The sequence below is a fragment of the Linepithema humile genome, chromosome 1 (assembly GCF_040581485.1).
Source record: "Linepithema humile isolate Giens D197 chromosome 1, Lhum_UNIL_v1.0, whole genome shotgun sequence".
Classification (NCBI taxonomy): Eukaryota; Metazoa; Arthropoda; class Insecta; order Hymenoptera; family Formicidae; genus Linepithema; species Linepithema humile.
Genome location: NC_090128.1, coordinates 22,416,852 through 22,436,961, shown reverse-complemented (window position 1 = coordinate 22,436,961; position 20,110 = coordinate 22,416,852). Strand labels below are relative to the sequence as shown.

The 20,110-nt window shown below is 32.4% G+C and overlaps 2 protein-coding genes and 1 pseudogene across 5 annotated transcripts in view; 2 read left to right on the top strand and 1 right to left on the bottom strand.

Annotated features, from left to right (window-relative positions):
* Positions 1–1,078: 1,078 nt before the first annotated feature.
* Positions 1,079–8,870, bottom strand: LOC136997327 (uncharacterized). Of its 2 annotated transcripts, none has more exons than XM_067347990.1 (9): positions 7,681–8,870; positions 5,773–7,563; positions 5,544–5,679; positions 4,952–5,304; positions 4,155–4,520; positions 3,671–3,727; positions 3,002–3,140; positions 2,341–2,503; positions 1,079–1,581 (listed from the first exon to the last, which is right to left on the bottom strand). In XM_067347990.1, the coding sequence occupies exons 5-9, from the start codon at positions 4,358–4,360 to the stop codon at positions 1,370–1,372; spliced, it is 777 nt and encodes a 258-aa protein (XP_067204091.1). In that variant the 5' UTR covers positions 4,361–4,520; positions 4,952–5,304; positions 5,544–5,679; positions 5,773–7,563; positions 7,681–8,870; the 3' UTR covers positions 1,079–1,369. The 2 variants fall into 2 exon arrangements, with proteins under 2 accessions (XP_067204091.1, XP_067204092.1); XM_067347991.1 differs by having other exon boundaries at positions 1,079–1,569; positions 7,681–8,490.
* Positions 8,871–9,811: 941 nt separating this feature from the next.
* Positions 9,812–10,855, top strand: LOC136997328 (uncharacterized; annotated as a pseudogene).
* Positions 10,856–11,239: 384 nt separating this feature from the next.
* LOC136997325 (transcription initiation factor TFIID subunit 7-like) overlaps positions 11,240–20,110 on the top strand; it is a 297,656-nt gene continuing 288,785 nt past the window's right edge. The window contains exons 1-7 of one of the 3 annotated variants that reach the window (XM_067347988.1): positions 11,240–11,390; positions 11,775–12,197; positions 12,593–12,687; positions 12,888–12,929; positions 13,015–13,159; positions 13,244–13,410; positions 13,490–13,693. In XM_067347988.1, the coding sequence (XP_067204089.1) occupies positions 11,781–12,197; positions 12,593–12,687; positions 12,888–12,929; positions 13,015–13,159; positions 13,244–13,410; positions 13,490–13,505 (882 nt within the window). In that variant the 5' untranslated portion in view covers positions 11,240–11,390; positions 11,775–11,780 and the 3' untranslated portion in view covers positions 13,506–13,693. Of the gene's footprint in view, positions 11,391–11,774; positions 12,198–12,592; positions 12,688–12,887; positions 12,930–13,014; positions 13,160–13,243; positions 14,490–20,110 lie in introns of those variants that run through there. The other 2 variants (XM_067347986.1, XM_067347987.1) reach the window with 2 other exon arrangements.

The following is a 20,110-nucleotide window of genomic DNA, read 5'->3' as shown; positions in this document are numbered from 1 at the left end:
AGTTCTTGCTAAAATGGCAGTTTTCAGGTCTATATATAGTAGCGAAATGGTAGTTTTTAGGTCTATATATAGTAGCGAAATGGTAGTTTTCAGATCGTTTAGTTTTCAAAAAAAGACCAAAATTATTAATGTTTTTTTAAATTATCACCTTGATAGAGATTTGATTATTTTAGACAAAAATTTTTGTAATTTTCCAAAACAAAATTCAACTTCGACGAATTCTTCTTGTTCATTTAAATAAACGATTTCGTTCCGCAGATTAGAAAGAATTGATGTTCCAAGTTAAAGTCGTATATCATATGTTATTCCAATAGCCTGGCATGCTGACAATCAAATATAAAGCAAAACATGTAAAACATGTAAGAGCTTTGTAAGGATTTATAAAGTTCTTGTCTTTATAAAGTTTTTGCTTATTTGGTGGTTCAAGTCTATATATAGCAATAGAATCGCAGTTGTTAGATCGCTAGGTTTTTGATAAAATAAAACCAAAATGTCTAAATATTGATTTCAATTTAGAACATTCTAAACCTCTTTTTTTGAAAAAAACTAAACCAAAATTATATGTAATTTGGCCTTAACCATTTCTTTTTATGTTTCCAAATGGCAGTTATTAGATTTAACAAAATTTTCGTTTGAAGTGTTATATTAAATATATAAGACCTGAAAACTGTCCCAACGTATAATTTAATTTTGACGAAATGGTAGATTTCGGAACTTGCATTTTTACACAAAATTTTGCTCTGTTTCTATTTAATACTGCATTTTAATAATTTATTACACTCACAGTTAACGTAATTTTTCATATACAATTACAAGAAACTCAATAAAATAAATTATTTGCCTTTTTATATTAAAAATATGGAAGGTCTGAAAACTGTCTTTTCTTTAAATATTAATTCAGTTAAATGGCAGAATTAAGGACTTGTGAAAAAAATTTATATAATTTATTAGTTTTTTCTTTTTACAACACAAAAGTGATCAAAAATTACTAGTAAATGTCAAATCTATAGAATGTAAACGTTAAATAAAAAGGTATTTGTTGCTTTAGTTAAAAATATGATTGACCTGATAGCTGCCAATACATACAAATTTCAAAATATTTCCAAAAATACTGATTTTTGTTGACGAAAAAGTATTATAAAAAGATTTTACTACACTATTATTCACAAAAATCATATTTTTAGAAAACGTCCCGAAAACTGCCTTTCTACATAAATATATATATACGTATATACACATATTTATATACATGTTTTGTAGGGTCAATTCCACTACATGTAGTTAGTTAAAACTTTACGCATAGATCTGAAAATCGTTTCCCGAGAAGCATCGGACTATATACTATACTATATATGTTTAAAAATATTTATTAATTTTCATTTTCAGTTTCATTTTCGCCAAATATAGCATCGGCCTCCTCGTGCCTTTTTGTGCGACGACCTTTTTCCCCAGGAACTCTTTTTTGTGCATTTCTGAGACGTTGTTTGGCGAAACGTATTGCTTCTTTTACGGCCTCGAAAAATATCTTTTTATCCGGCTTCGCGAAGTATGGGCTGCTTGCTACCGCTTCTATAAATATAACTAACAAAAATGTAAATTCAAATGTATATTGATTAATTATATCAGGGCTCGGAATTATTTCATCTTTTCGATCGATTCTCGTGGTATACGCCTCCTTTCCTCTCTTTACCGCGCGCGCGGCAGCCGCTAGGGCCAGTGTCGCCGAGCGTTAGGAGCGGCGCTATCCAATTAATGTTAAAAAAATTTATTAAAAATATTTTTTTTTCTATAGCAATAGTACCTTATGGGTGACGTGGAAATCTATTAAAATATTTTCACATAATAAATTTAAAAGTGAAAAAAATATTTTTAATAACTTTTTTTTTACTTTTAATGATTAAGGGAGAAGAACATAACATTTATCGGATAGCGCCGCTCTTAACGCTCGGCAGCGCTGGCCCTAGTGGCTGCCGCGCGCGCGGTAAGAAGAGGAAAGGAGGCGTATACCACGAGAATCGGCCGAAAAGATGAAATAATTTCGAGCCTTGAATTATATCATCTATTGAAACCAATAAGAAAAAATGCGAAGTTGAATATCCATGTTACTGTTTCCTACCTTTTTGATAGGTTCGGATTAAAAAATAAAATTTGACAAGCACGAGAACTTACGTAGTAATATAAAAGCGACTAATAATTTTGTACCTTGATTATATCGAACATTAAATATTAATATTACTAAGAGTTAGCATTAGTGTCGTGATTATCGTATACATAATGTTTTGAACTTTTTATTCTTTTAATTCCACCTTAAATTATAGTAATATAAATAAAAAAACTTACCGTATACTGTTGATAACAATTTTTTGTTGTATAATGCAATGTTTTCATCCTTCTCTCCCCACAAAGAATAATTGCTTAAAGCCTTGTCTGTGATTATTTGCTTCATGCAAAATTTGACGCTTTCGTCAACTGTTTGACCTCCCAAAAACTTGAGATAAGCGACCTAAAACATATTTGCACATAAAAATGTAAATATGTTAATAGTACTGTAATTATTTTCTACACTATGACGACATAGATAAAGAAATCTCATTATACATGAAAAATATTATTCTGTTCATAAAATCTTATCACTCTATTAACACGAAATGCAAGTAAATTTTATTGAAGTTAAAATTTATCTGCAAACTAACAAATTTTACTCTAGTTATAATGATTTTTCACTCGATATCTTGGAGTTCACTTTCTTCTCTATAACTATATGAGTAATATCACTGCAATCAGAGTGTAGTTAGTTCATAATGTAATTTTCATTAAAATTAAAGTTCCTCAATTATTGCGCTTACATACAGACTGAAATTCCACTCGAAAAAATGTATAGAAAGGGAACAAACGCTTCATTATATTCATGTCATCGTGTATACATTATATTATATATTATATTATATGTATATGTAATTATATTATATAGGTATATAATGTATTATGCTATAAGACTTACGACTTGATCATTATGCTCCTCTTCGATATTTTCGAAAAGTTCCACCTGCTCGACAGACTCCAAAGGAAGGCAATCGGGTTTCGTCGGCATTTTAGCGGATCTCGATTTTAATAGCTTGATCAATTTTTGGTCCAGAACTCTGAAACACACAGTATGATATAATAGGACATATTGCAGATTTTTCTGTGTTATTTGACATATATAGTTTTTATTTGTATATATAAATTGAAAGTTATTTATTTAATATTTATATGAATTTTATTTTGTACTTATTTTTCATGTACAACGTGTTAATTTAATGTTTATTTTACATTGATGTCATATTCATTATATTGATTTTACAGTTATTACTATCATTTTGAAGTTAATTTGAAAAACGTTCAATTAACGTTTACTTCATATTTTTTAAATATATTTATTATTTCTTATTTTTATTATTATTTATTATTAATTTTTAATAAATTTACGAATTTATTTGAAAATTATTTATTTGTTTATGTAATATTTATTTACTATTTATTTTACATTTATTATCAATTTCTTTCTCTCATACGTACAAGACGTAATCAATTTAAAAAATATAAATTTCGACTGCAATATGTCACTAGATTTTCTTTTTTTAGGTATTTTCAAACTGTCAAGGAATAGCTTAAAAAAAAAGATAATTACTTGAAATCTTGTTTTGTCGGCATGTCTTCGAGCCTTTTCTTGATGGTGTCCAATTCCCTGAAACAAACAATACATTTCTTTACATATGTTAGAAATAACTACTATTTATCTACAAGATAGAAGAATATTTACATTACTGTTCAATCTATGTACTATTGCATTTCTTTTAGGGCTTGAGCCCAAGACAAGAAGTAACATGTGACGTAGCCATAAGACATAATAATTTTGCCGCACAATTCTTGATATAAAAGCTCATTATTATTGTGTAAAAATGTTTTCTACATGTAAAAAACGGCGTATATTAAGTTAGAAAAGCAAAATTGGTAAAACACTAGTATATATATGGGGATACGTCTACTATTCCCAACTGAACTTAACTTATATAAGATGTATTGTACTTTTTTTAATCTTCCTTTATAAAGATTGATGAAAGAGTAAAATGGACAGAATATTTTTCATTAAATTAAACAAAATTTTCATGTACCGAATGATTGCATTCCAATGAGCAGAAGGCTCACGTTGTGCGGCATTTGCTTCATAGTGATAATCTCTTTGAGTAAATGAAAACTCGTTAGGTCTATTATGCTGCTGTTCCTGATATTGCGAGCTATTGCTGTTGCAATTTGACGAAGATATTCCTGCTCCAGTAGCAGTCCATATTGCTGAGCATGTTCTTTGGGGGGATTGCATAGTTCCCGAGTATCCTTCGGTGTATCCGCTTACGTGCGGCAAATGTGTAGTGTTCGATAATGCAACAGTGGGTTCAAAACTGCCGAGTCATTATTCTGAGGCACTCCTTCGGTAAAAGAATATGATTCATTACTGCTGGCTACTACTTCTGGCTGCGGTTCTGCAATTTTAAGTGTGATTTTTTATTATATATAAATAAAACATTAAGCTTGGCGTTAGCATTAAAATAAGTCAAAATTATTCATAAATTATTTATAATTCAGTTTTAAAATGTCTCGATGTTCCATGTAAGCCTCTATAAATTACTTCTATTTTGATGAAATAATGCTCGGCTTTTGATGTTGTACAAATGCATAATGACTCTTCGAATGGCATTTACCGGTGAAGAGCAATAATTTATTGATCGTTACGTTGGTTTGAAGAGTTTCTCAATGTAACATTTTTTTAACATCAAAAGTCCATTGATTTAAAGTTACATTTTATTTACAAGATCTTTTGTGGAAGTCCGGAACTTATAAAAACTAAATTATAAAAAATTTATGTTTAGTTAATCGTGTATAGCAGAGAGTTTTAGAATATTAAGCTACATACCAGCAAGTATAAGAGGGGTTAAAGGCGTTGAAAGTAGCTGCCTGTATTTGTTGTCATTCTGACTTTCATTTTGTTGAAAAGATTTACTTCCGATAATCCTGTTTGCAATTCTGTTTTGGGGTTTGATGGTTTTTTGAGATTTTGCAATACTTGGTACATTTTCTGCAATATTTGCTGCGTTTTCCTTATGCTCTTCAAACGATGTGTTGTGAATATCATCTATATCCTTCTGAAGATCTATTGGCTTTTCTGTAACTTTTTTTTTTTATATGACTTGCAATTCGTCCTGATTCGACGAAGTGGTCACATACCGTTTCGGTTTCCTTACAATTCTTGCAGGACGCCGTGGGTTTCTGAACATTAGTATTTTGTTAGTATTAATATGTGTTTAAATTACTAAATTCATACATAAATATCATATATATATATATCATACATAACTACAGAACATTGAATAATAAAAGAATATATTAACAAAATTGAAAAATAAAGTTTCCAAACATTTATTATGCTATCTAATATTCTTTTTATTAATGAATTACCATGATATAAATAAATGATAGTTCACTGGAGTTTTCAGTGTCGCACTTACTGACTTAAGCAAAATTGCTTTCGCCCATATTTATAATTGACGCTGGTAGCTGCAAAAGCCTGTTTGCGCTTGAGAGGATTTATCACCTTTCGTTTTTCCATGTCAATCACCTTACACAGTTCAGCCACAGAACTGTCTATAAATATAAAAACTAGAAATATATGATTTTACTCTGAAAAATCGCATACAAAAAATTCCACTTATTAGAACTATACATTTTTATCATTACCTTTTGCAAATGAGTTGTTACTTTCATATACCATCAAACATTTCGCTACGTACAAGTATTATAGATTTATTTAATGATTATTCATGCGATGTGGGGTTACGACAATTCTTGATTAAAGTATTTTATGTTTTTTAATCGCACACACAGGATTCATAATATAATTTAATTTAACCGCTCGATCAATGCATTAATGTACATACAGTATTTTTGTCTGTAAATAATAAAATTACAAAAACTAATGAATGAATTATTCTAAAATTTTATTTATTTTTTAATTAATATCTCATTAACAAGTTGTATATTTTTAAAGTAGAATATGCATATTAAAGAATGTGAGACATCTAAAAAAATTATTAGTGACGAAATAATACATTCATTAGTTTCGATTAATGGAAATTATCTTTTTGCCATTTTACTTTCGATTGCTTCTTTCAATTTTTATTTCTGATTAATTATTAATGATTTTTATTCTGAGTAATTATTTAATTTTCTATAAGAGAACAGATACAACATATTCATCAGCAACCGGCTGATCGGCATCCAAATCAGTGCTGGAATCAGAGCCGTTATCATCAATGACTTTCCAATATGGCATTATGTAACATTTAGATTGTACATCGGTAATAGGTATTGTACAAAGATCGTTTGATAATGCAGAGCATTTGTAAATGCCTAATAACGATGACGAAATTCCGACATCGTATAAATCTTCCATTATTGCGAATTTCTTTACGACAAAATGATATGTTTCGTTAATTTCGAGTATATTTTCAATGACACATATCGTACAGCCTTTTAAGACACAACAATTATTGCCGAGTGAAGTAACATTGAAAAACATGTTCTCAGTTTGTATCTTCGTGTACTGTTGACAATGTCGAGGTGACATTCCCACTGAAAGGGGACCTTCACTATGCCTGTCGAAAATTTTTGTAAATGTAACAATATGTGTCGGACGAAGCTCTTTTCGTATATTGATTTCTGCCTGTCTGAGGGCAAATTGTTGCAAAGCAAGATGAGGTTTTCTGTAAAATTGTCTGAAAAATGGCATATTATTTTCATACTTGAAAGCTGAAAAATTATCAAGAGGTTCACGAAAGTGTTCAACATCTTTGACCAAGTGTAATAATGCATGTACATTATATGAAAGAAAAGAAAGCTTATAAAACACTTGGCACTTTTCCACAAATTTTTTAATGGCTACTTCTGCACGTCGTAGTAATAACGTTCTTGAAGGTGACTTACTACAAAGCGCACGAATTGCTGAATGTAAAAACAAGAAGTGGATGTAAGCTTGCTTTTCCAAAATGCCGTGCATCACTACAGGTCCGGTATATAAAATGAATTGTCGGCCTTCAGTTGCTTTATATTCTGAAAAGTCACTTAAAGATCTAGGTTTCCTAGCGAAATCTCGAGGACAGTAATGAGAAAGAAGTTGAAGTCGCTTTGATGTCAACTCTAAGTTTCGGCCTGATAATTTTGTTTTCTTCCCATATTTGCCCGTAACCCACGCGTTTAGCAGTTTTTTAACTATCCCTATGCACACTAAGTGCATATACTCTACCGGGACTTGCGTTACCATCCCCATAGGTAACCGAGACAGTGGACTAATTCCTTTGTGGTGATCGTAGTCTGTCATCCGAACATACTCCTCATCGGTTCTTAGACGATGATTCGTACCTAAGAAAATCATTCTTTGCTCATATCGAATGCCAACAACCCAGCATTTTCCACATGCATGACGAGATGTATGCCCATAATGGTTTAATAACCAGGCTCGAGCTGGAGCATCTGCAATAAATGCTCTTAGTACAATGGGGATTTGTTTATTATTAAATGTTGTACCATCATTTACGATAACTTGCTGAACATCGGCAACAAACTCTTCCATAAATAAATCGATATTACCTGGCTTTTTATTTCCAATGTAAATTCCCACTACTTGAGGTTTGCTATTAGGTATGTTATTGACTGAAATTTGGATTGGCCAAATCTGTTTTTTTCCAGTTTTATTCAAGCTTGCGCCATCCGTATTCCAGTCTATCTCGAGAACAAGAGGAATCTGGTTCAGAGGAATTTCTTTTAGAATATTATTAATAGCTACTTCAAAGCCAATATGAAGATATTGTCCAGGGTACATTGTACGAACCGGAATACTTTCACGCGGAGTGTTGAGTAAGGAACGAGTATCTTTTGGAAGGAAAGAATGACATTCGTGAGATCGTAAAGTATTCAATATTATATTTCCTTGTGTATGCGTGAGATTGCATTTTATAAAAGCTGATGCTAAGGATTTTTGAAACGCTTTATTTACAGAATCCATAAATACACCATCAACTATATTATCGTCTACAGTTGACAAATTGACTTCAAAATTTTCTTTATTTTCGACATACATAACTGAGGTGTCGGAAATACTTTGCTCGCTCCTCAAGTTTACATCATAGGACTCTACTTCATTTGTATGAATATCTTTGTATACTGTGTCTAGAGACGGCGTAAACTGTTCAATATTACGTAGTTGCTCATTAGAATCTCTTTGATAAACTTTTCTTATCTGAAAGAGAAATCTTGATCGCCTTTGTCGGTCTAATTGCGAAATAGGTTTACGGCGTTTAGGTACTTTACACTTTTTACTTGCAATTGGATTCATATTTTTATAAGATAAAAGTAATGTTCGATTCAAATGAGATAATTTACTATTACTATTTTTTAATTTTTGCAATAAAATCTTAATATAATTGATTTATTTACAGTATTCGTCATAAGATTCATTACGATTAAATAATAACAATATATCTACTAATCCTGTGTGTGTAGCAGTATAAACTTTGATTAAAAATATATAATCATAACAGTATATTGACATAACCTCTTTACATCGCACAAGTCAATGTCATATCCATATAAAAAAATCGAAATACCTGCACGCGCTAATACAATAATGGCGCCCGTATTCACTGATGCTTCAAGAAGCGATGATTTCTCTAAATAAAGATCTGTAACGTTTTTTATACACTCTGACAAATACACCGAAAACGCACAACACCTCGTGCCAAGCGAGAATAATGCCACATCTACATAAGACGCCGGTCGCGCAGGTCGCAAGCGTTGCGATCCAATCAGCGTCGAGCTAGCTTGGGCTAGCTCGATACTGATTGGATCGCAACGCTTGCGACCTGCGACTGGTATCTTATGTAGATGTAGCATAACAATGGCCGACTTCTTAAGTCTTTATCTTTTGTGTCTCCAACATGACATAGGGTGGGGATGGATTATAAAATAGAAATTAATAGACTTGTTTATTTTAATTGCACTGGGGCTGCTCTGGATTTACTCGACACTATTTATCTGTCCTGTATTATTCTATGTAGAGCAAGCCCAGAGCAACTCCAGTGCAGCTAAAACGAACAAGCCTAATATATTTCAACAGTTTGTAACAAATATACGACAGAAGCACAAACATCGGTGTCTTTTTCTGTTATCATCATGTTGCTCCTACGTTGCCGAAAACGAATGACAAAGCAAAAAGTTTTCCATAAATGGAAGTCATTTGGTTAACAACATAATGAGCAACAGTTGCTGTCCGTTTGCTCTGAATTTGATGACATGAAATGTCTCAAATCTGCCCTCGTGTTGTTGAATGTGTATGAATATGCATTACATTTTCAGCAAATACACAGCAACTAGTCAAAAACTCGTGCTCAGCATCAAATTGCATGATTTTGCAAAACATGCTTGGCTATCAGGGCTACGACGATTTTTCACCTCCTAGTTATTTTAGATTCAACGAGAGAGTAGATTACGATATTCACGATTACGCGCAGATGTGTGTGGATAACATAGACGAATACTTCAATCTTCTGCGATCCGTGGATGCAATGAACGTGTTGTTGTATTCATCGTTAATACCGTCTCGTGGAAAGAACGTCGTTGACGACGACGGTGACGAGGAATCGTTCTTCAACGACGCGACGAGCAACGCGAAGAAGAAAATGTACGAGAAACGTCCGTACGTATACGACGTTAATCACACGAATTAGAGGTCGGTATGTTTTCAATGGTGTCAATCATCGTCTTCGTACAGATGATGAATATATTAGATGTTCTGACGAAGAGCATCACAAAGAGGGAAGCAGTCCATTATCAAATCTTCCATTAGGTATGGTTTCGCAAATCCCATTTGAATACATGCACCTTGTTTGTTTGGGAATGATGAAAAAACTTTTGTCTGCATGGATATCTGGTAAATATTCTCGATTGTCAAAATTATCAGGTGCATCTATTTCATTAATATCTGCAAGATTAAACACTCTTAGAAAATATTGTCTTTCGGATTTTGTGAGACATCTTAGACCACTTAATATGTATTCCAAGTATAAAGCAACAGAATTTCGCCAATTTCTTCTTTATACAGGTCCAGTTGTAACATAGGTATACTTGAGGCGCAAATATATAAACATTTTTTATTGTTACATGCATCTATAAAAATTTTAGTTTTAAATTCTCCTTCAAATTTACATTTAAAATTTGCAGAGCTTGCGTTACAGAAATTTGTTTTCAGGTGTGAAAATCTCTATGGTTCTATCTTCAATAGTTACAATGTTCATGGCTTTCTTCATCTGACCAACGATGTGAAACAACTCGGCAACTTGGATTCTTTTTCTGCTTTCCCTTATGAAAGCAATATGTCCATTTTTATAAAACATTTTAGAAAACCGGGCCAACCTCTTCAGCAATTCTGTCATCGAATGGCAGAGATCGAAGCTCACGGAACAAATGTTAATTATGAGACAGAATCTTCTATTAATGTTTCCATACATCATAATTCAGCTGGTGATTGTCCTCAATATCGCAAAATTACGTTCAATAGGTTATCATTAGGTGTAGATATGCGTAATAATTGTTGCCTTTTAAAGGATGGAACAATTTGCATCATCTGTGACATTGTTATGGACAATAATTCGTATCTTCTGGTAGTAAAAAGATTTCAACGCATTGAATATTTTTATGATGTTGGCATTTTATCCTCTGCTCTCCACATATATAAATGTTCTACATTGAATAGCGAGGTTTCCCATATTCATTTAGACGAAGTTAATGCAAAATGTTATAGGATGCCTTTTTGGAATTCTACAGTAGATGATAGCAGTAGCGATGAAGAAAACAAATCGGAAACATCTCAATACATAGTAGCCACTATTGTACATAGTGAGAAAATGTAAAGTATATATAAATTTCTAAGATTTTCAGAATATATTATAATTTCTTTTGCTTGCTTGGTATTTTATAATATTTTTTCTTCTACTTTTTTGTTGCCGTCTTTTTCACTATTTCTTTTAACAATACTTTATATCGCATGACATGTTGTAATATCACATTGTGCTATTATATCTTTTGTGCTATTATATCCTTAGTGCTAGATAATCTTTCTGCTAGATTTTTTCTTTTTATTGATTGTTAGAAATATGTTTACACTTTTCAATAATTTCTTAAATAGTTCTCTTTGCCATGTCTTCCAAATAATTCTTTGCGATTCTTGTTACTAATATTTTATCCAAAGAAACAGGTAACAGTATCATTGGACATGAAAATGAAAAGTATAACACGTCACAAAGGTAAATCATTTGTACAGAAGTTCAACATTGTAACGTTATTAAGTTTTTACTTATTTAGTCAAGATCTTTTCAAAGCACTATAATAGAATTTTTTTTTAAATAATTTTTTGAATTATAATATATAGAAATATGCAATAAAAATTTTATAATTTTATTAATAAAAAAAAGTACAATTGCATGTTGCAAGTGCACTAATGTATTTCTATAAAAAATCGTATTATAGGATAGTAAAGTACGATAATGCAACATTTTTTCAACAAATTTTTTTTAACTTTATTTGGAACAATTGTTAGAAATATTCTGTATAACATCTTTTATTGTAATTATTAATTCACTTACTTTAATAATAATAATAACATATAATAACATATATTTTTTTTTCAGGCTCAGATGGGTAAGCTGCAGCGGCCAACACGGCCAATTAAGAAGCCGTTACGCTACGTCACCACATCTTCGGACCAAGCTCCCACTTTAAAACGGAAACCCCGAACAAACAACAGCACTGGAGGGATAGATGATGATATCAACAGCTTAAGAAATATTTTTCAAGAGAATGAAGAAGATGAAAGGGATGAAGAATACGAAGAAGATAAAGAGGATGAAGAGTACGAAGATGAAGAGAATATAGAAGATGAAGAGGAAGAAAATGAAGAGGAGAATGAGGAGAATAAAAAGAATAAAGAGAATGAAGATGTGTCATCACATACACATACATTCAGAGATATTGACACACACAAAAACATTAATTTGCATCCAAACGTTCCAAGAAAGACTTATTCATTACACGTTCCATTTTCTGCATCACAGGTAACACGAAAACACATTCTTTTCCATATAACTACACAAGGGCACAAAATAAAACTTAGAGTTTTTGCCCACAGGACGCGAAAACGCTTGCCGCGCGGCAAAAGGCGACACGGCAGCCAATCAACTTACTACATTTTTGTACGAGAAAAAAATTGATTGGCTACCGCGTCGCCTTTTGCCGCGCGGCAAGCGTTTCCGCGTCCTGTGGACATGGGGCCTATTACGTATCTTTTAAAAAAATAAAAATGCGAAAAGTGAGAAAATTTACTAGGTTATGACCAATAAGATTGATTGTAATTTAATAAATTTGCTCATTTTTCGCATTTTTACTCCTTTTAAAAAATACATAATAGGTCCCCAGGAATCCTTACCCTACGCATTAACATGTGTTACAGAATACTTCTTTGAAGAATTCTCAGAATCGTGCTAAAATCGAGTCAAGAGTCGAGTCAACAACGTCTCAGGGATTAAAACCGATAGACTCATATCGGTGAGTGGAGAATTTGAATAATTAGTATATATATATATATACACGTGTGTGTGTATGAGGGTGTGCGTGCGTGTGTGTGTGTGTGTGTGTAACATAGATGCTACTATTAAAAGAAATTATTTTGTTATTTTGATATTAATAATAAAAGATTTATTTGTTACATCTTTTTATAAGTATTATCTACCTGTTAATGTTTACAGAAAAATACAGGATCGTTTTGACAGTGTTGAAACACAGCTTAAGTAAGTATGACATCTATGATAGATTTTATTAGTACGTAAAAACCTCCATAATACTAATATTTGTTACATTATAATTGTGTTGTAGAAAGATGAATACACTTTTGGAACATATTTCCAAGCGTATACAAGAACAAAAAGGTATACCGCGGAAGCCATCTGTTCTTCCTATTTCTTCCTGCTCAGAAATGGATGCTTTCGAAAGGGCTGACGATAAAATTTACTGCGACGTCGTAAGTAAAAATAAAAATATATATTATAATAAAATATTTATAATTTATATTACAATTATTTTTAACATTTTACATTTTGCTTAGGTGACTTATTTTGGGCACATTGGCGGATTCCATCCAAAAGAAGCAATTAATTTATGTTTTAAGGAAGGAATAAAAGATTCAATTACTTCTTCTTTTATATACCTGGTGGGGTCGCAATCAAAACCATCGGTCCTTATACAATGCTCGCCTTACTATGGCAATATACGGTATTTTCAATTTTTCAACGTACGTCTTAATATTCTTGTATCAAAAATAAATGATTATAGTGTTTGCATTTTTTTGCAGAGGCTGTGTGCAATAACGAACATTTTTCTAAACCAACGTGCACTGATTTTCAAAGACACATAAGAGAAGCTCTTCGAACAGCAAAAGAGAGACAACGACACAGAGAACGTGGTTGGAAGCAAACTGTCAATAGACCTCGGGAGCAGAATTTTTGAAATGATGAACTTGAGGAAACAGAGGAACGGCTAAACGAAATGTGTTAAGGTATATTAGGATACAAAGATTTTCATGTTTTGCAAGGGACATTTGCTCTTCAATGTTTCGTCAAAAATAATTTAATTAACACTAATTGCAATTTCAGCAGAACCAACTGCAACTCCGACGTCACATCTTCACCAACAAGGATTACTATAAATACGGCAATCATTACGGAAGGTTTTTCCTCTCATATTTGTTTGTAATTTCTAATTTTTTTTTCTCCGTTGTTTTTATGTAATAGAGAGTTAGCTTTCTAAAAGTTAGCTAAAATTATTACATTTCTACATATTGCAACTAATATTTGCAATAAATACAATACATCGTAGTATTGTTTTAAAATTAAGATTAAAAATTCTCAGCGTCAAAAAAGAAGTTTTTCTTCTTATTTAGAGTTATTTGATTTAATTTGCGTTCAATTTTGACAAATCTGCAGCTTCTGAAGTATCGTTTCCGCGTATTTTCTTCAATGTTTGAATCTAAATAAAGATATTTAGTGCTCTATTCCTGGTATCTCGTTTTATGTCTAATAAAATTAAAAAAAGGTACATGAGTGACACATGGAGATATTTACACTTGTACACGGGATGGTCATCGCGATACCGATAGTAAGAACTGAGAGGTCGCATAGCAAGGTCTCGCAATCGATAGGCGGTATCAAACTATACCATAAATGTGCGTACATTCATTATGCCGCCCACAGCTTCTTGTAATAATTCTAGCTAGCTTTTTATAGCATATAAAAACTTGTAAAACATGTAAAACTTCTTTATTTATAATAAAATTATAAATAAATAACATTTTATAAAAATAAAAAGTAATTTTTATTTTAATATTATTTGAAAACCGCAAATCAACGACCTGACCATTTTAATAATTAAGAAACGACAGATTTTGCACGGTTTTTGGCTTCAATTTGCGGTCAAATTGCATACGCAGACCTTGTTCAGTTTTTGGTATTAATTTGCTGTTAGATAATGTTATGCAGACTTTGTTCAATTTTTGGCTTCAATTTGCAGTCAGGTTATGTCCCCAAGTTTTGGTGACAAAACACCAGCTTAATGCGGACACAGATGTCATGGAATTTGGCAACAAGGTTTGAATAAATTTGATACCAATTTGGCGACAATTTGCTGACAAATTGTTTACTGGGTACTTACATGATATCAGAGTGTTACATATAGATGATTTCTATATAATTAAGTATATTAATTCAATATGATGAGATTTAAACAAGTTTTTTTTATTATAGAATATTATAAATTGTTTATTATAAGAAAATATTAAAATCGGAAGTATTAAAATAAATAATGCATCATGTAACTTATAATCAGAATACAATTTTAAAAATATACATTATAATACAAAGTGTATATCGCACAGTATATTTTTATGACTAAATATTATTAACAATATTACATGAAACAGAGGCATCAAAATGGAAAAGTAACTTTACATTAAATTTGATTTATTGAGAATTAAAATTTTCTAAAGATTTTAAAATATAGATTATGATTAATCTTTCTATAGATTATTATGAAATAGCTTTAGCTCAAGTTTTTTATGAAAAAATATCATAAGCAGTTTATTATAGAATAATCATAAATAAATGACAAAACTTCTTTACATATAAAAGAATAGTAACTGATATACAAATTTTCATATTCAATAGTATTAAAAGAAATAATATTATAAAATATCATTAAACTATATTGGAAGTGTATGTATTGTGACATTGGTTAAAAACTCGTCGTATCAATCAACATAAAGATTCTATGTTATAGTAATGAAATCCATTCATCTCCTATCTATTATTTTAAGCAGGGATATACTCGTATGCGGGAGTCAAGAATACCGAGGACGCTCGGCGGTACACGAGGATACCCGTGTGCTGGAACAGGTATAGAAACCGAGTATGCTCGGTTTGGACTACGAGGACACTCGTAGAGTGATTGTTCGCTGTCTATCAGCGAACGGGATCTGGTGAGAAGACGTACAGCCGGGCCTCTTTTATACCCGGCTGGCAGCCGAATGGTTTCGAATCGGCAAGCATCGGCGGTTTCGGCGGCGAGTCCCCCACAAAACGGAATTTCGGAACGGTCGGGTGTGGGGGATTTTCGGTGGTTGACCGCCGTTGTTACGATAAGAAATTTATCGGCGCTTGATGCGCCCTTGGTGGGCCACGGACGATGGACGGTCCGTAGCCGTAACGATGCAGCTTGCGGGCTGCACCGTTACATCTCTCTCTCTCTCTCTCTTTTTCATGTTTGCGAAATTTTTGTAGTGCAACTTGGGGAAGTCGAATTCATTGACCCCTGGCACCTGGTGCAAGAAATGCACGTAGCGCAACTCGGGGTACTCGAGTTCGTCAACTTTTGGGACTTGATGCAAGGAATTCTCGTAGCGCAACTCCCGAAAATCGAACTCGTCGACCCTTGGCACCTGGTGCGAAAAATTCCCGTAGCGCAACTCGCGAAAGTTGAATTCGTCGACTCTTGACACCTGGTGCGAGGAATTCCCGTAGTGCAACTCGGGGAAGTCGAAATCGTCGACTCTTGGCACCTGGTGCGAGAAATACCCGTAAATTTTAATGATAATGATAATACTCTGGGCCCCGTAAATTCTTTATCCGCCCTTGCGGACAGAGGAGAAGAATAAGGAGACGACGTTTCTTAATTTTTGCATTACCAACATCACTTTTTGACCGCTTGTATCTCTGAAACGGCTGGACCAATTTAAATTTTTTTTTGGCTCAAATTAGTCGTGGCGATGCCGCCTTTAAGGATATACTATGTGTTTTTATAAAATTTTTTATATTTTAGTTGCTACAAACCCCCGAAAAGTCGACTTTGTGCGCGCAGGATAAGAGACTTAGGGCGGTATTCATAGTCCGTTCTTATATTCAAGATCGTCTTAAGCACGAACTTATATTCGCTCTCTTCGTCAGACACAATCTATGTGTGACGAAGAGAGCGAATATAAGTCCGTGCTTAAGACAATCTTAAATATAAGAACGGACTATGGTCGGTATTCATAGTCCGTTCTTATATTTAAGATTGTCTTAAGCACGGACTTATATTCGCTCTCTTCGTCACACATAGATTGTGTCTGACGAAGAGAGCGAATATAAGTTCGTGCTTAAGACGATCTTGAATATAAGAACGGACTATGAATACCGCCCTATGAATACCGGCCTTATAGCGTTTTCGAATAAACGGGGTTTAAACGATCTAGGGTTGATCAATCACTATTTTACTATAAATGCAAGTCTTTCATTGGTGGAGAGGTTGCAATGACGTCATTAACCAATCTTGGGTCGTTCAAATCCTGTATAATCGAAAACGCTATTAGTAGTGTCATTTTCTGAACTTTGCCAGAGATTCTTTTACTGACTTAGTAGTGTCGTTTTTTGAAAGGGTTGACGAATTCGACTTCCCCGAGTTGCGCTACGGGAATTCCTCGCACCAGATGTCAAGAGTCGACGAATTCAACTTTCGCGAGTTGCGCTACGGGAATTTTTTGCACCAGGTGCCAAGGGTCGACGAATTCGATTTTCGGGAGTTGCGCTATGGGAATTTCTCGCATCAGGTCCCAAGAGTTGACGAACTCGAGTACCCTGAGTTGCGCTACGTGCATTTCTTGCAACAGGTGCCAGAGGTCAATGAATTCGACTTCCCCAAGTTGCACTACAAAAATTTCGCAAACATGAAAAAGAGAGAGAGAGAGATATGACATATTTTGATGTAAAATCTAAAATTTTTTAAAATATTTAGTTATCGATAATCTTACCATAATATTTTTATACGCAGAATAATAAAACGAATCAATACGTGTAAAAAAACCCATTGTTATTTTGAAGAAAAAGTATGTAATTTACAATGTACTTTTTTTAACAATTATGCGTTTTCTTTACTACTTCTCATCATTCTAATCATAAAAGTATTACGGTAAGATTATTCATAACTTAATATTTTCAGAGATATTTTAATTTAAATTTTATATCGAAATATGTCAGATTAAAATATAAAATAACTCGAAGAGTATTAAAAAGAACTTCTGCAAAGTATGAAAAAGAAAATTATTATATCCTTTAATCTTGTTAATATTTTATTAACAAATAAACTGCCATGTAATAGAATTTTATTAGTATTAATGAACGAAGAACATCTCATCGACGTCGACATCGATCCAGTCGCAAAACTTATAATGTAAAATAATTTAGTTAATATGTTATTAAGTTAATATAAATGTTATATTCGAAATGTAGAAAAATAATTTAAAAATAATTTAAATTTTGTCACATAATTAATTTTGTACAATTCTGTACATTTTTATGTTAACTTAATTACATATTAACTAAACTATTTTACATTATAACACGTCTTGTGTTTTATATAGCATTTAAGTCATGTAAAACAGATGTTTTATTAGTAATATTAGAAAATAACTAATTACATAAGTCTTGCGTTTGATATCACAGTTACGTTATGTAAAACATAATAAGTGTCATTTTGAATGTTTTAACTAAATTATTTTATGTTTGACATGTCTTTGATTTGATATTATAGTTTTATTTATTATTATTATAGTTTATATTATAGTTATATTTTGTAAAAATTTTAACAAAACTGTGATATCAAACCAAAGATATTTTATATCAGCTATCCATGGCTTTATATCAATGGAGCAGTCAAACCGAAGACATGTTACAACAAAAAATAGTTTAGTTTGAATATTCGAAATAAAACATTTGTTTCACAAAATGTAAGTGTAATACAAAATACTTGTGTTAAATGTAATATAATTTAGTTAATATACAACTGACTTAAGAGGATGCTTAAGTCCTACTTTATCGACCGGTATTTTCAATTTTCTAAAAAGGGTGGCGTTTTTTATTGCTTTAATAGAATTACAAATCCTTTGGTGTAAATAAAGTACATATGCTAATCTTTCGGTAGTTGGTCAAATTTAAACCAAAAAATAAACAAAATTTTTGAAAATTTACCGACAATGTCACCTCAAAGATTTATATCTTTTATATCAAAATTATACTGCTTCAATCTGCAAAACAAGACCATGTGCCAAAGAAGAGCGTATGAAACAATAATAAAAAACCAAAAAAATAGAGCTTAGAGACTTATTTTCAAAACGCCACCCTTTTCCAGATTTATGTAAAGCATGTGTGCAATATAGAAAGAATAACGTAAAAAAGAGCTATAGATTAGTTCCGGGATTTTGGGATAGAAGCGCTATACAGTTCTCAGTGCTATCTGTCATATACAGAATCTTTTAGGTTAGTTATGTGTGTGTTAGTTGTGCGTGTGAGAGTGTGTTATGTGCTACAAAACCCGGCTGAAAAAAATTGGTTGAAAATACTCTGAAGGATAAAAAAAGTGTATGTATTATACATAAATTTTGCAACATTCTTGCAAACATTTATATTATTTAGTTACATACATTCATATTCTAATTTCTGTAAAATACTTTTATTTATGTGCTTTATGTGTATATATTATGTATATTATGTGCTCCATATTATGTATTTATATTTACATCAAAGTATCTATGTAAAAAGTTAATATTATTTTGTATATTGTAAAATAAATGTATATGTCATATAACTTATTTATAAAGCATGCAATATAAAGGTATTTTTAGTTTCTTGTATGTATCATTTGTAAAAAAATCTTGATAAAAAAAAACATTAATTTTGTGACTTGCAATAATTTGTTTTAATATATACTTCTTTTAAATACTTACAATTAGCCTTATTTTATGCGTTTATCTTAGTATCTAAAATACACATCAAAATATAAAATTAATTTCTAGTTCAGTAAAAAAAAAACATTGTAGTCTTACACCAGAGAGGAATGGTAAAATATCATGTATATGTAATAACAAATAAATTACTCTTCCACTGACATTTGTGACGTGACATTTTTGAGGTCCGTCACAAGGGCGAGAAAGCCCGATCGAGGAGGGAAATTTAAGGTCGGAAACCCCACCGCGGGGGGCGACGACCTCTCCTTCTTAATTCTCTTTTTGAGATTGTAGATTTTGCGTTGTAACGAATTATGCGAGTCGTGGTGAGTGGCCAAACTCCCATATTGTAATTAAAGTGGAGCAGCCTTCGTGGGACCTGCGAGGGACTCAGCAGACAGGACAACGGAGGCTCGGACGGCGTGTAGACAGATCCGGAACAAGGTCAAGTAAAATATCCTTGAATAAACAATTAGATTCCAGACAAAGTCGCTACCGTAGATACAATTGCAGATTTGGAGCATATCAAGGCCGGTGGACGCACCGAGAGAGATGATGCCCGAGAGGGAAGCGCGCTCTCACACGCCGAAGACCCGGAGTGGAGTACCCGAAAAAGGAGCTGTCGTAACGAGCCAAAGCAGAATCAGGTCGGAACCTGATCAGTTC